This window comes from Falco punctatus, assembly GCF_963210335.1.
Source record: "Falco punctatus genome assembly, chromosome: 2".
NCBI classification, from domain to species: domain Eukaryota; kingdom Metazoa; phylum Chordata; class Aves; order Falconiformes; family Falconidae; genus Falco; species Falco punctatus.
Genome location: NC_137581.1, coordinates 77,077,172 through 77,093,201, shown reverse-complemented (window position 1 = coordinate 77,093,201; position 16,030 = coordinate 77,077,172). Strand labels below are relative to the sequence as shown.

General features: G+C 35.5%; 1 protein-coding gene across 5 annotated transcripts in view; it reads left to right on the top strand.

The window, feature by feature from the left end:
- Positions 1 to 16,030, top strand: part of HLCS (holocarboxylase synthetase) — a 124,099-nt gene that overhangs the window by 33,123 nt on the left and 74,946 nt on the right. For all 5 annotated transcript variants that reach the window (XM_080376253.1, XM_080376255.1, XM_080376257.1 and 2 more), the window contains one exon: positions 12,494 to 12,765. In XM_080376253.1, the coding sequence (XP_080232379.1) occupies positions 12,494 to 12,765 (272 nt within the window). The remainder of the gene's footprint in view (positions 1 to 12,493; positions 12,766 to 16,030) is intronic.

Genomic DNA, 16,030 nt, shown 5'->3' with positions numbered 1-16,030 from the left:
GCTATGTTCTACATTATGTGTTACCATTTGCATTAAAAAATACTGCAAATTTTGTTTGACAGATTGGGTCTTCCCTCAACTGTTAACAGTAATAGACCATAAATATCCCTAAGCACAGAAACAGGTGGTTATCCTCAGAGACAAGTCAAGGGAATCCAAAGTCCTTCAGAATAAAGAATGTGCCATTGTCAAAAATATTCCTGACTGCCTGTATTTACTTCTATTGACCACTTCTCATATGCTGTCTTCAGTCTCAAGTCTGTTCCTGTTTGCTTCAAGTGCCTTCCCAAAGTCGCTTCTAAAACCCTGAATTTCAGTCATGAGCTTTGATTTCTACTGTGTTGTCTGCAGTACTGTAAGTTCTGTGTGCCAGACGTGGTCTTTTGGAGTAGAAGCTAGTGGTGTATATGACTTGACTAAAGTGAACTCAGCCCTTGGGTAGCTAAAGGGTTTGTCTGTATAAATGTTTAGCCTTATCCCTGTGAGTGTTAAGTATATTCTGTGTCCACCTCCAAAAGGCAAATTAAGTTTGGGTTTGTTTTTTTTCCCATTTATCCCTGACCATCGCAGAAATGCTTTCAGATGGCTGCTCTCTGAGAAGGCTGGCTCTGAAGTTGGTTCTTGAAGTTGCCTGTGTATCAGGACCCTGACAGCTATGGCAAAGTGCAGTGTATGATTGGGTTACTATCTTCTTGTTTTAGCTCTGAAGAAAAAAATTTACCTCTTGTTCTGAACAAGGTTTCAATCCTAGCAGAAGAAAGTAAGTGTTAAATCTGAAAGGACTGAAAAAGGGAGAGAATTACAATGTGTTAAGAAAAGATGCAGCTAGGATAACTGTAAATACAGTTTGCCATTCACTCTTACAAACTAGCATTATAGTATGTGGGTGTGAATACTGTATTTTTCCCGTGTTAATAGAAAAATCTATTAATTTGTGATAATCTGAATATTATTGAGGCCTCCTTCAGAGTTCTGTTTGATATCTAAATTTTACATTGCTGTATATGTACGTAATGTATTTTCGAAGCATGAAGCTCAACTTTTTTTATTTTTTTCCACTAAATAAAAAGCATTATTTCACTTTTTTGGAATAATCCCGTGCTCTCATGCTAGTGTTTTTTTAGGATCCTTGGTTAGCAAGGAGATCTTAGTTACAGTGAAAATTAGTAGTTGTTACCTTAATACTGTTTTTTATATTTGGAGTATGTATACTATAAATAATATGCCAAGCATGTTCTTGCCATTATAGTATATAAGTTGCAAGAAATTCTTCCTTTCTAAGATGTTTCTTGTAGTATCTTTTTTATTATTTATAAACTGTTACGTTAACCTGAATATGTTTTAGAAACAATTGTAAAATATATAATACATGTTGAACATTAGATGTGCAATTTAGGGACATAACTGTTTGTAATCTCTGAGTTGTGGTACATGTGAAAATGTGTTGTGGTTTCACCCTAATATTTCACAGAAATTCTTTAGCCCAAAACCCCCTACAGTGTGACAGAATTGGGAGTTATTGCTGAGAAGGGGCAAAACTGAGGTACAGCTGAAATCTTGTCGTTCAAGTTGAAAGCATGTTTGCAGTGCTCAGAGGAGAATCTTTGGCTTCTGTTCTACTATTTCATATTAATGAACACTAAATTCACTCACATTTTGTGTACATAAACCTGCTGAAAGGCAAAACGAACCTGATAGAAAACCTTAAAACTAAGAACTGTGTACTATCAGTGCTAAGAAAAAATATTTTCTTAAGTTTTATTTACTTAACTCATTCTAGTACTAATTCCAAGATTTTCAACAATTTTATCCTCAGTTTAAAAAAAAAAAAGTTTTGGTACCAAATAAAAATATTATTATGTGATAGCTGTTTAACAGAGCCAGTTTTACCAGCTGAATATATTGCATCTAATTTATTGCCCTATTAGCTGAGAACAAAATTCTTCTGTATTTTTTTCCTAGTCAATACAGAATCTTTTGAGAGTAATTTAAAATAAATGCATACAGCATTTAAGGTTAGATTTATATCTTAATTTATTCTTCTAAACATGACTTTGATTATTTATTTTTTTAAAACCCCACACTTTAATATGCATAATGTTCAGATTTTAGTGCAAAAGTGGAATGTCTTTTCCTTTCTACCTGGTTTCTCTGTGCTTATTTTTAGCACAGTTATACATATGCTCAATTTACTGTACACTTTTCTTCAAAAATATAGCAACAGTTTTGTTACAAAGTAGGTGTCATGAAGAATTAAATAGTCAAACTGTAATTTGTCATGCCTTTTTCTGGTAGGATAAATCAACACCTACTAGTCCTCTGATTTATCAGCCCTTTCACTGCAATGCTCATTTTTGTGAAGTGTTGTGTAGTGATATTATGTCAAAAGTAGACCTTGTTCTTACTGATCCTTTACTCTCAAAGTCAGCTTTGTAGTCTGTTGCAGCAGCTACACCCCAATTGCTGTCCTATGTTATGATACCAGTTTACCTTGCATAGGTGGTCATATACTGTTTAATTTTTGAGATTAAGAGCTACAAACAACTAAATGAGATTTTTGTCCTGTAATTTTTAGTATCTTTTAGTTTAAACTAAAACTTTATTATAGATATCACTAAATTATGCTAAATATGGAGGGGTTGATGCATACGTTCTTTGTTCCTTTGTGTGTGCGTGTGTGTGTTCACATGCTTAAATGTAGTTATATGGTAATGTAAATTACAATTTTTAAAGTATGCTTGGCTTAAAACCTGGTTAAATTCAATCCTTTAGTGACTCTTGACGTAACTGGGAATTCTGGAAGAGGTTTTGACATCTGAATATGGGCTGTTGCATTCAAAAGTTTCAGATAAAGTTTGAAACTGAGTTGGCGAGTGCTTGTGGAGGATTTAATACCCATGCGTTTAGTACGTCATCTTGCTCTGCTACCTGCATCATAAAACCTGCAGATTTTTTTCTTTCTATTTTTTGGGGGATAAAACTGATACTGAGCCTAAACCTGTTTTTTCAACTTGTGTAACACGTTTATGGTGCATTTGTAATGCATTAGAGGAGTACTTATTTTTTTGTTGTTGTGTGTGAATATGGAGCTAACTTATTCAGTATTAATAAAGTATTTTAGAATATTTTTAATGCAACTATTTTTTTACCATATAACGCAGATTGAATTTTAAATAACTTATGTTTTTCTTAGAAACCTTGTACATGCCTCAAAATCAGCACAAGCCGCAGTAAATTAGTGCAGCATTATAAAATACTGCTTCATCAAATTAAGTTTTTGTTTAAGTAGACTCTTGGCCTTTCAGAATGGAATATGGGTCTCTTTCATATGTAACGTGCTTTTTTTCATATGCAGGGACGGCTTCAGATTTTTTTAAAGATATGCTTTCAGTTCTGGATGACGTTTAGCCTTTGACCCAGCCACTTTCTTACAATAAACAGTTTGTTGATGAGAGCAGCTGCTGGGAAGATTGCTTCCAGACTGTTCTGTTGCAGCTGAGCAAGAAAAGCAAAAGCCAGGATGCACCTTACAGTGTTGTTCTGCTGTCCTCATTCCCCTGCTCAGCTCTGGGCTGCATTGAGGACAGTGCAGTGGGGCCTTGTCCTGTGGCTGCAAAGGCTGTTAGTCAGGGACTGTAAAGGCAGTACTTTATCAACACTGTGAAATCAAAACAAATGTTATGCTTAGGGCAGTATGTAGTCACTTTTTTATTTATTTATTCCATCCTTTTAAGAGTTTTTGATACTTTTTTTGCATATAACAATAAAGAAAAAAATGTGATTGCCTCACTTCCTGTATTTGTTTTGCTTGACTGAACGATAGCGTGTGCCGTCTAGCAGCCTAATACCTATGCATAACACTGTGCTAAAACCAACAGAGATACTGATATGAAAAACTTGACAAGAAAACCGGTTTTCGTTTTCATTGCTAGTTGATTTATTTTTATTTTCTTTTTAACCTTATTGACAGCATTCTTTTCTCTACAGAAGGTAACATCTGATATACTTTTCAGTGAATTCTGACCTGGACCCTGCAGCCTGTTTTTAGAATGGACTGGTGCACGTTGGATAAATTAATTTTCTGCCTATATACAGTACTTTTTAAAGCTACATTTCATTTTGGATTCAAATTTAGGACCAGATTTATGAGCAGTGACTGCACATGTAGACTGGGAGTGGGTTGAAATCTATGATACTCCATGTTCAAAGAAATGTAACTGCAGTAAAAAGGATAAGGATACCTTGCAACACTTCATTAAAAATCTTTCCCTTTTTTGGACTAGATAGTCTACATATCTGTTGGCAAAATGGACCCACTTCTATATGTGACTGTTTCTATTCCCCTTACTGCTGAGATGATGCACTGTTATGTAATGTAATACTTGTTTTTAAAAACACACTGAAGTGTGGGGACAAAAATAAGGAGCTTGGTCTCTGGATCTTTGAGAAATGACTAGCTTTTTCTGCCTCTCTTGAGAAACTATATTGCAGACTAAAGTAACTACCCAAGCCACCAGAGACTCCTAAAAATCCAGTTCGTTGTGAATTTAAAGTTACCAAACCCTTCCATCTTTCTGAATGCCCTTCTATATTTTATGCAATCAACTCATGTTTTGCACCGTATCTGGGTTTAGGAAATAGAAAAAGGGTTATTAATAAACTGAAACAGATTTCCTGGTTATGTAGTATCCTGAGAATGCATAGCAAATATCAGCAAAGTAACTACAGAAGCTCATGAGAACATGAAATGAGAATGCACCTCAGTTGTACTACAATAAAATCTTTATGAAGTTCTTGGGGGGATGGGGAAAGGAGAGAGTGGAGAACTGGGAATTTCTCTCCTTCCTAGGATTTTTATACTATGAACTAAAACACCAGTCATTAAAATAATGGCCCTCTGCATACCACAGAGAGTAAGATAGATGCACAGATTCTCCCTTGGCTTAGCATAGAGTGACCTCAGCTGAAATATCTTCCTATTAATAAAATATGCAAAACAAATGAAAATATTTTAAGTAATCTGAACATAGATTGAAATCAGCTAGTGGGGCCATGGAGGGAAACTAGCTTGCTCAAGCTTTATCTATTTCCTTGAACAAAGACAGAACTTTGAAATTAATTATAAGCAGTTAATATTAAGAGAAAAATTCTATTTATATACTTTCTGAAAATGAATTGGAGTATATATTTCAAATCAGATTTTGAATGTGTTGTAAATAGCCTTTGTGGTTAACAGTTCTGTTTATTTCAATTGTTACAAAATCCATCTTCAAGCTTACACTTTCTTAAGTCTAAAAGGGCAACTACTTAGGACTGCAGTCATTGTTCTGTGATTTGGTAATGTTATTGCATATTAATGACATTTGAACAATAATGAAATAATTATGACTATCTAATGAATCTCTTAACCTGGTTGTATTGTTGGAGACACTGGCTTTGACACACAAACATAAATAATACATCTGCTACCTACAGCTTTCCTAAGTCCTGCTGAACTAGTAGAAGATGGCACTACAACTTAATTGCCAGTATTGTTTTTCTTGGGAGGAAAAAGCAACCTTTCTCCCATCTTTGTGAGTGTTTCTATGGAAGAGGTTACAGCTGGGCTATTCATCCTCTTCCAGTTCCTCTGTCAAGGCTGTGAGGGCCAAGAGATTATCTTCTTCCCTCATCTGATCATTCAGTTTTGTGGGGTTTTTTCTCCTTTCTTCAGTCTTTTCTTAAAGAGAAAGGTATTGTACCAGGTTCTGCCCCCCCCGCTTGTGAAAGAATGTCATACCTTTTAATTAAGGATTCTTCTACTAAACTTAGTATTTATAAAATATTTTACAAAATCTCAGTAAAAAGTAATATATAGATGATAGGCATGAAATATGGCTATATAATATATAACATATATAATATATATTATTAATATATAGATGGAAGAAATAAAGATTGTATATAACGTCATGTTTTTTCTGCATCTTTACAGTAAGGTTTTTGGTACCATTTAATATTTATTTATTTTTAGTATTTTTCTATACTGACTAAGTATGAACAGGATTTTGAAATGGGGCTTTGGTTGTGTTATGAAACTGCTGCGTGCTTCAGATCTCAAAGTATGTAATTATTACAGGAAGTCAAAACACAGGCAGCATCAGAAAAGCATTTTGTGTGCCTCATTAGTTAGAAATGTCTGCCAAAACCTTGCCCTCTTGTGCTAATAGCTGACTTTTCCTACTGCTGGCCTCTTAAGTCACTAGCATTTGGGGCTGGAGTTGCCACCGTAGATGTGTTTTTTGCTGGCACCAGCCTGCTGCTTACTACCACATTGGACTTCAGTTTGTTTCTGTTGGATTTAGGAGATGCTATGGAAGCTCTCCAGTGGCTAATTTAACACCTTTAAACTTAAAGGGCTGTTGAGCAAAGCTGTGTAATACAAGAAGAATATATTTTTTGTGTATATATGTATGTGTGTATTTTTATATCCTAAAAGTTGAAATCAGATTCCAATTTATTAAAATATGTTCTTTTTTATCAATGCTATTACAGAATTTGAATGAAATATATATGTTTGAAGTCATACCTGAACTGGATAACACTCATTTGAAAATAGTCAATTCAGAAAAAAACCCAGGTTGGCCATATTGAAGGTGTTACGTCTATAAACGTGGTCATGCTCCAGACGAGCCATTCATGTGCTCCTCTCAAAGGCTAGTACTTCCTACCTGTGTAATCTCTGTTTGTTTGCAGTTAATAAACATATATGTGTATGTGATTTAATCAGTACATCAACTGATAATAATTGAATCAATGCATCAACTGCGAACTTTTTTAAAGTACAGTGAAGCAAAAATAGAGGTAGTTCATTGGAAATGATTACATTTTATGCAAAGGAAGGAGAAAAATTGTTAAATCATGTTCTAGCTATATATCCAGAAAGTGAATGCTTGGCCTCACTTATTCGACAAGCAACAGCTAAAGTATTATATTATAGTCACAATATTGAGTCATCGGGTAGAGGATCAGTAGTTAAAATTGTCTCATTTTTCCTCCCAAGAAAGGAGAGCACTGACTGATGTATAATGTTTGTTTGGTTTATGACATTATATTTTTAGCTTTTGTTTAGTTTCACCTCCATGTTTTTAATAGAAACCAAATGAATTTAGGCTGTGACTGAATTTTGTCTTAACAAAGAATTCCATTGATACAGAGTTTAAGAGCTATCGTCACAGGGTTTGGTAGAAAAGACCAGTCCCAAGTATGTCCGATGAGAGAGATACTTCCGTATATCTGTGCGTGTATATGAACATACATATAAAAATAAGAAAATACATTAACATTTCATATCTATAAGTAGAATGTAAGAATAAAGTCTGTGGTTTGGGATTATTTTGAACCATTATAACTGAAGGTTTATGTGCTTTGTGTGTAAGTCTCATTGGTTGATAGAGCCCAGGTGCAAATAAAATCTTCTCCATCAGGAGCTGTAATTTTCTGTTATTTTATACTACAACAGAGAAGGGTTCCTATGCAGCTGGTTTTTGTCTGTTATGTCTCCCTCTTTTCTCCTTTTTGTTCAATCTCAACCACTAAGAATTAGGAAAAAGTGAAACTAATGATTATGAAAACAAAAAGAATTTTAAACAGCAAAAGAAAAATTCTGTTACGTAGCAGTTTCTTCACACACCTGACTAAACTCTTAAAATCATAGAAAGCAGATGTTAAATCATAAACCAAATACAGCTTTTATTCTTCCTTCTTTATGTTACCATTACCATTTAAAATGTAGTTTAACAACTTGCAATGTCAGAGCTCCAGTCCTTGATACAGTGACCCCTAATAAACCTTTGCGCTGATCAGTGGAAGAGCTGAGGGTATGTAGTATGCAGTGGCTTAACTCTGTTTCTATGGATTTTGCAAATTAGCATCCACTGTATCTCCCTACCTGCTCAGAACAACTTGCCATTCAGTGACACTTCCAGTCTCGCAGTCAAAATTCCACTGGCTGACCTGTTTGTCCCTGGGTACCAGATGAGTGAGGCGGTCACTGCTCTGGAATTTTGTATCTCCGTGCTTCCATCTGGGAGGATTTGAGTTGTGCTTTGGAGTGCTGGGGGAGAATTTGTTAGTGAGGAGTGGTGGGTAATTTCTGTTGGTATAGTGCTTTTCTGCTTTTGATAATTGTTTTTTACAATGCATTGAAAATATATTGTGCTTTTACTATTTAAAATACGGGTAGAAAAATTTTCTCATTGCAAACATTAAATTTGTAAGTTGATTATTTTAACTGTGAAAAGCTGATGAGCTCTCTTGTTGCCAGTTGTTTGGTTGATGGATCAAATTTCATTCTTACTTTAAGAAAGAAGGCAGTAACTGCTTCAGAGAATGTACGTATAAATGTGATATGAAAAATGAGCAGGTTTATAGGAAACTAAATTTAGCTTGACTTCAGTTCTCCTATCTAAAACTGATGCAGTAATGATGAATAAGAATTTCAGAATATATTTATGCCACCCTAAACCAAGTGTAGTTATTATATTTACGAGGTATGTTACTGATACTATGCGTAATACAGATTTTAGTATGATTGTACGCAGATACTGTTGGTGGTGCTTGAATATGTAACAGCTACAGCTTTTTCGATTGCATACTCATTTAATGCTTGTGCCTGCATGTTTTAGGATTTTAGTAATGGTCAGGACAAGCAGTGTCCAGGAGTTTGGTTATTCCCTTACCTTGTGTTGGGTGCCTTGCTTGACACACCTGACCTGGTCCCAGAGGTGTGGAAGGCCAGTCAGTTGCTGAACCAACACTTCTCATTGAAATGGCCGCCAGAGGTTGCTGCAGAACAGCGAATGTGGCTGGCGATAGCTTGTGAATTCAAACCTGAATCCTGAACTTGGCGACACATCGCACAAATGGAGCTGAAGCAGAGGTTAACCCCGGCTTCTTGTATATGTTAATTTCATTATACAAAAATGTGTGTGATTGTGGGGACCAAAATGCATTGGGTCAGCATCTGTGTTTCTGTAACTTTGTGTGAAGGAGGTTCTTACAGTGAAGATTAATTTTTCTAGTGTGTACTTGGGCAGTGCTAGCTACCTTGCTGTGTTAAAAATATAAACCCATATTTTTTAGGATTTTTAAAAAATGAAACGCTGTTCTTAATTATGAATTATTCATGTTTATATTTTTGATCAGCTGAATAAACGTGTGTTATGGGGAAAATTAGCTTCATAATTATACACATGTAACAATTCTTAAATGGTTCAGTATGCGTTAGAAACAAGAAAATCAAATCAAGAAATAAACCTAAAAACTATGGGGGAAAAAATCACCTGAAAGAATGTACTCAAGAGTATAAAAGTTAGGAATTATGTGGCATATTTGTAATAATGTAACATCACACATAAATATATGCTATTTCAATCTTCTCAGAAAGTATGCTGTGGCAAAGTACACCAGACTTTCTGACACATAGTATTGAGTGCTTTCGTTGTTTATTTAGAATGTAATAATACTTTAAGCACCTTTATTTTTTAACTTAATGTCTGTTTCTGTAAGTCTGTAAACCTTTCTTTCTGTGAGTTAAAATTATGTTTTTGTGTCTAGAATTTGTGCAATCAGTTAAGCTAAGTGGATTTCTGTGTCTGGAAAGGACATAGGAAAATGCACTTTCTGATTAAACACAGTTTTTCTATATACTCCCTGACAAGAACAAAAGCTATAATTTTTCTAAATACCACTTACAGGTAATAAGTTACTCTGTGTGTGTAAAACAAGTATGATAGTGTGTAAAGAATTTAGCAGCAGTCAAATCTGTGATATTACCACTAAGTGAAGAATACAACTGCTTCATGCAGATCAAGTAAAAGACATGCTTATAAAACCTTTAATGCCACATCATCATTTATGATGTATATATATATTAAAAAAAAAAAAGGAAAATATTTAAAGTGTATTTTATCCAAGAGGTTGGATGGAAAGAGTTCAGATGGAGCTTTAGAAAACCAAGAAACGAGAAGTAATTTGTCTGTAACTGAAGTCTAGCTACTGAGTCACTCTTAGGTCATCCTGGGCCTTAGGTGCTAGCGCCTGATTGCATTTGGGAAGACTATTCTTTTTTTTGTGTTATGCTCTGCTGCAAACCAGTAAGTCTGCTGATATTCAGTATACAAAGATTGTCACACAAGCAGCAGTGTCTGTGTGAAATTTGAGAATGTGTAGTTTCTGAGGATGGAAAGTCTATAGAAAGGTGTTAGGAACAGGACCACTTTTCTCATTCCTTCTTAAGATATAATAGTGGGATTTGGAAAATTGGAGTAATTCCTTGGACAGATAACTGTTTTTAGGAAGTTTGCTCTTAATTGTGGTTTGTGGGTCTTAAGAAGTTGGGCTGGAGCTCAGCGAAATCTTGTTTAGGGGAAAGAGAGCTTAGTCCTGTCTTTAGCACTCACGTAAGACACATTTGTATTTTGGTTTCCAGATATGGCAGTAATGGGAAGAAGGGGAACATGTTTGATTAGGTTTTTATTTAGAAGTCAGATGTCTTTCTCTCAAAAATTTGAGGGCAAGAATCACTAGTGCATTATTTTCAGTAGAATAAAAACCAGTTTATGTGGTTTCATATATATCATATAAAAGACTGCTCTGAGTCTAGAAGGAAAGCTCTTCAAAATTTAAGCTACACACTTAGCAAAATGAAGTCCCAGCTTCTGTGTTCATGGGCTGTTATCTTATGCTTTCTAAAGAAATGGTAAATGTTTCATATCAAATCTCCCAAAACAGAATTAGATATCTTCAGAAAGAGTTCTGTGAATGTGTAACAGTTGTTTCAGGGTGTCACCAGACAGATAATAATCCCAGTAATTCATCTCTTAATTTCACATTCAAGAAAATGAGATAAAAATCAAACTTTTAGTTTGTAGATATATAAAATTATATATAAATGCACCTGTATATTTCATCTTCTATATAAAATATATAAAAATGTATCTTCATTAAAAATCTTGTATATAAAATCTTTTGCACAGAAATGTGTGCTATCTCTGCCATTGACAGGACATGTATGCAACATATATACAACAGCATTTCATACACTGGCAGAATTTTCTTAGTTGTGGGCATTCTTGAGTTACATGCTTCCCTTTTAGCTAGCTAATTAACTCACTTTTGTCTATATTTAATGTGATAGTAGCAAAGCCTCCGTTAGCTGATAGTATACAGAATCATAGAATCATTTAGGCTGGAAGAGAACTTTGAGATCTTAACCCAGCACTGCCAATTCCACCACTAAACCATGTCCCTAGGTGCCACATCTACATGTCTTTTGAATACCTCCAGGGATGGTGACTCAAGCCTGGTCCAATGCTTGACAACCCTTTTGGTGAAGAACTTTTTCCTAATAATCAATCTAAACTTCTGCTAGTGCAGCTTGAGGCCCTTTCCTCTTGTCCCATCACTTGTTATCTGGGAGAAGCTACCAACACCCACCTTTCAGGCAGTTGTAGGGAGCGGTAAGGTCCCCCCTGAGCCTCCTTGTCTCCAGGCTGAACAACCCCAGTTCCCTCAGCCGCTCCTCATAAGCCTTGTGCTCCAGACCCTCCACCAGCCCCGTTGCCCATCTCTGGACTCGCTCCAGCACCTCAATGCCTTTCCTGCAGTGAGGGGCCCAACACTGAACACGCCATTCCAAGTGCGGCCTCACCAGTGCTGAGTGCAGGGGCACGATCCCTTCCCTAGTCCTGATGGCCACGCTGTTTCTGATACAAGCCAGGATGCTGTTGGCCTTCTGGGCCACCTGGGCATGCTGCTGGCTCGTGTTCAGCTGGCTGTCAACCAGCACTACCAGGTCCTTTTCCACTTTGGGCAGCTTGCCAGCCACTCTGCCCCAGGCCTGTAGTGCTGCGTGGGGTTGTTGTGAGCCAGCTGCAGGACCTGGCACTTCTTGTTGAACCTCACAGAATTGGCCTCTATATATACTCTCTCTATATATAGATACTAAAGAGGACTGGCCCCTATGCTGAGCCCTATGGAACAGCACTTGTGACTGGTGTGAGCCCTTTTAGCAGGTATTCAGCTGAGGAATCAGTAAATGTATTTCTTAGCTACTGCTTTATCCTTCAAATCAAGTCTTAGAAATGGACTGAAGGGCCTCCAGCAAAGAAACTTAGCATGTTGAAAAGCCTGCATAATACAGATGAGTGTGTGCACTCCATGCTTCATTATTTAGGAGAACCACTACGTATCCTGTTATAAAGATTATTAAGCCTAAGTAATCTGCAAAGGAGCATAATCTCAAGTCTAGGAAGACAATACCAAGTAGTCAGGCCGGGCTGGACTGGAACAAGCAGCAGTAATTGATCTTTGAAGAGGAGTTGGAGGGTTTTTTTCTGTTTTGACGTAGAAGATGATTGCTTGAATAAAAATGTTCTTGGAAGAATGTTTGTATGTCTCCACAAGTGGTGGTCTGTATTTATATGCCTTATTTTATTTCTTTTGCCCACAGGAAATCCATCTTGCTTTTCTGAAGTGGCTCGAGGGAAATGTAGATGCTGAAGGATTAAGAGCATCCAGCAAGGTGTCTCTTAAATTTGTTTCATCCTATGAATCAAAAATGGAGATAACTCCCTCTATCATGCCAGTCATCACTGACATGGGACAGTTCTCATCAGAACATTTCAACCTGAAGACATATCAACAGAATCTTCAAACAAAGAAGCTGGGAAAGATTCTTCTTTTTACTGAAGTTACCACAACAACAATGAATCTTCTAGATGGGTAAGACAGTGATCTAGACCATACCAAATAAACTTTCTGATCAGGAATTCACAGTTATAGTAACCATGTTCAAAAAGAAACTTTTTTCTCTTTGCTTTATTTTGTTGCCTACAAGCTAGCCAAAATAAATAAATACATTTAAAAAAACAAACCAAAACCCAAACACTATTATCTTCTAGATAGGACACAAAATAGAGATCTTTGTGTTTATAGAATAGTAATTGATAATGTATAAAATACTAAGCCACCAAGGGTGGGAAGAGCTGAGTATGACAAATTTTTATTTGACAGTGGAGTTTAATCATTATTCTTCTGGCAAAGCATGAGTATTACCATAGGAGAGTTACGGTATTAAATACGCATATTTATGAGATTATATGCATTTTCTAGTACAAGTTATTTTGTAAGTTAGTTATTTGATGGAAATTATACCAAGTAGATTGTGGCCTTAATTTTAACATTACTGTTTTCTCTTATTCCTTTTACTGAATATTTCACTAAAATACTCTTTAGTCGGTTTGTTTCATTTTTTGAAAACATTGATTAGGGTTATGCTAGACATTCTTTCATCATCACATAGATGACCCTTATGAACAAGTTGTGGGATGCTTTTGAGAAGGTAGTTCATTAGAGTTTTGAGTGGAAGTAAGTGATAAAGTCACAGTTACTAAGCGTTAGGTTCGAGTCTATGTACAAAGACCATACTATTCCATTTCATGTGAAATAGTCTGGTGGAAAAAACTGTCTTTGGAAAGTTGTTGCTTTTCAGGACAGATTATTCTACGTCTGTTTCTACCTGCAGCTATAACTTTTCTTGGCAGCTACTTTTGAATATCAGTGTTGATTTATCTGAAGTAATTGCAAATGAATTTTACTGATGAAAATAACCTCAGGAGTTTTGGTTAGAATTTTGTTTTTTAAATCAGCATCATCAGTTAAATCATCTTGAATGTTATTGTAACGGATAAGTTAACCAGCAGTAATGGCTTTAGTTCTTAGCTAGAAAGCCTGAATTGTGAGACCAATGTGTTAAAGATTATGCTTTCTTGCAAATAATAAAAGGTGATTTGTTTTAGAATATATGCACACAAAATCTGTGAATGAAAATGCATTAGAACAGTATTAAAGTAAATCAGTTTGTAGCCTTGACGCTGTGCTAGAATTTACTAATGCTAGTCTATTCTAAAATATTGCAATTTAGAGACAGTTGGAATCAAATAGCAATTTATTTTAATTGCAAACTGTTTTCTGTGTGTGCATATGTACTTATGTGCACACACATTAAAAAAAATGTTGCTATCTAGTTTTTCTGCTCCCCTTCCCCCAGATCTACATCCTTATCCTGCAACTAATTTTGCAGTGGTATTTGGATGTAGACAAATCCAAGATCAGAGGCCACAAAGAAAAGAGTTATTTTATAGAAGCATTTGTATCATTTGCTTCTTAATTTTTAATATTCACAGCATGTTCAGCCCACTGGATTGAAAGCAGAAGTACTGTGAAGTAACAGACAAAGTGATAATTAATAGGTCAAGACCTTTCTTCTCTGACAGCTGGTTTTGGTGGGGTTCTTGGTAGCATTATTCACACATCTCAGTAAGATGAGGTATACAGTTCAGTGTTTTTTGAATTTGTTTAGATATCACAACTAAATAGAGTCATGTCTGGCCAATTTATATGTGATTGACTATGTTATCAAGAAAGGCAAGGGAGCTAAGAGAAGTGGTCTTGGTTTTTCAGTGACTGTGGAAACTTTACTCTCATATCTTTAAGGTGCTGTACCAGCAGAGCGGTCAGCACTCAGGTTGCTTTTTTACATTAAGAGTCCAAATGTAATGAAGTGCTTACAGATGTAGGTCTTCAAGTTTTTCCCCATCATGGTGCAGCTCAAGTAGTCATTTTTCAGGTAAGATGTAAACTAGAAGTACTGGCCTTAATTAGCTTATACTGGGAAGATGATCCTAATCAGATTATAATTGGAACAATTCAATTTGTCTTACAGAAAGACCTTTGTTTTAATAAGGTAAAATATTTGTCTTAAGTATTATGGTTGAGGTTGTTACAAATACTTTGTTGTCGCAGATAACAGAATAATATAGTCCATGTGATTTGCAAATCAGCAAAGTACCTTAGACTTCACAGATGATAACATTTCATAAGTCACTAGAAGCTGATGCAAATACCTATTAGGTAATTTTTATTGAAAAAAAAAGTTGTCAGATTTTTAAGGTACTTCCAAATGAACCAATACAAATTTGTTAACGTATGTATATGACACGTTTTTATAATCGCCCACTCTGAATGAAAGGAAACCATATCTCAAGAAAAAAGGTTTCCTTTGCTTGAACAAAAAATAGGTACCTGTTGATCATTTGTGCTTCCCAGAAAAAATATTGCAATACTGTGTTTATGTAATCATCTATTGTAATAAACACTTGTTACATGATAGACTGCCTTAGGATCTCCCAAATTTTACCAAGCCTGTGATGATTTGAAAACATGATACAGACACCTCAAGAACTTAATTAGTGTGATTGGTAGTAAATTTAGTTAGTAAATTATAAATAAATTTAGCATTTAACTTTCATGAGTTTAGATTTTCTTATACCTTTTGCACCAACTGAATGTCAAAATTTTGTCTGTCTTCCTTTCCACTTCTCCAAACCTTTATACCCCCCAAAAATTAAGAGTGGAAGGAGAAAGTGGGCTGGAACTAATTTAATGGCCGAGCAACCTCACAGTAGAGAAACAGCCGGAGCCTAATAGGGGTCTTTGTCTGCATTTCCACCCTGGCTGGTAACGTGCCAGTCAAAAGTCAAGCAAGAGAAACAGGTGGAAACTATTAGACCTGTCATAAAGTTTGAAAAATTGATTCTGGAGGTTAAGTGAATAGATTGAACTTGACAGTGTTATCCTAAAGATTCTAAGGGAAAATTCTGTAGTTTAATTTGGGATCCCTTGATTGTTCATTAGCTCTCCAGATGGCAGGTCTTGGTGGTTTTATTAACATACACACTGTATTATCACTGGCATACATTCATGTGTATGTATGGTAACAAACGAAGTGTGAATTCACCTGTAGGTATCTAAAATTAAATGGCATTACTCTAATTGCAAAATAAAGATTTGTTTAAATGTCATATAGTTTTACATTATCAATATTGCTTTTATTATTTCATGTTAAAACTTATTTGAATAATTTGAGGCTCTTTTTAAAAGCATTTCTATTTTTATTTCTTAAACTAAAATTTAAAATCCCTACCAA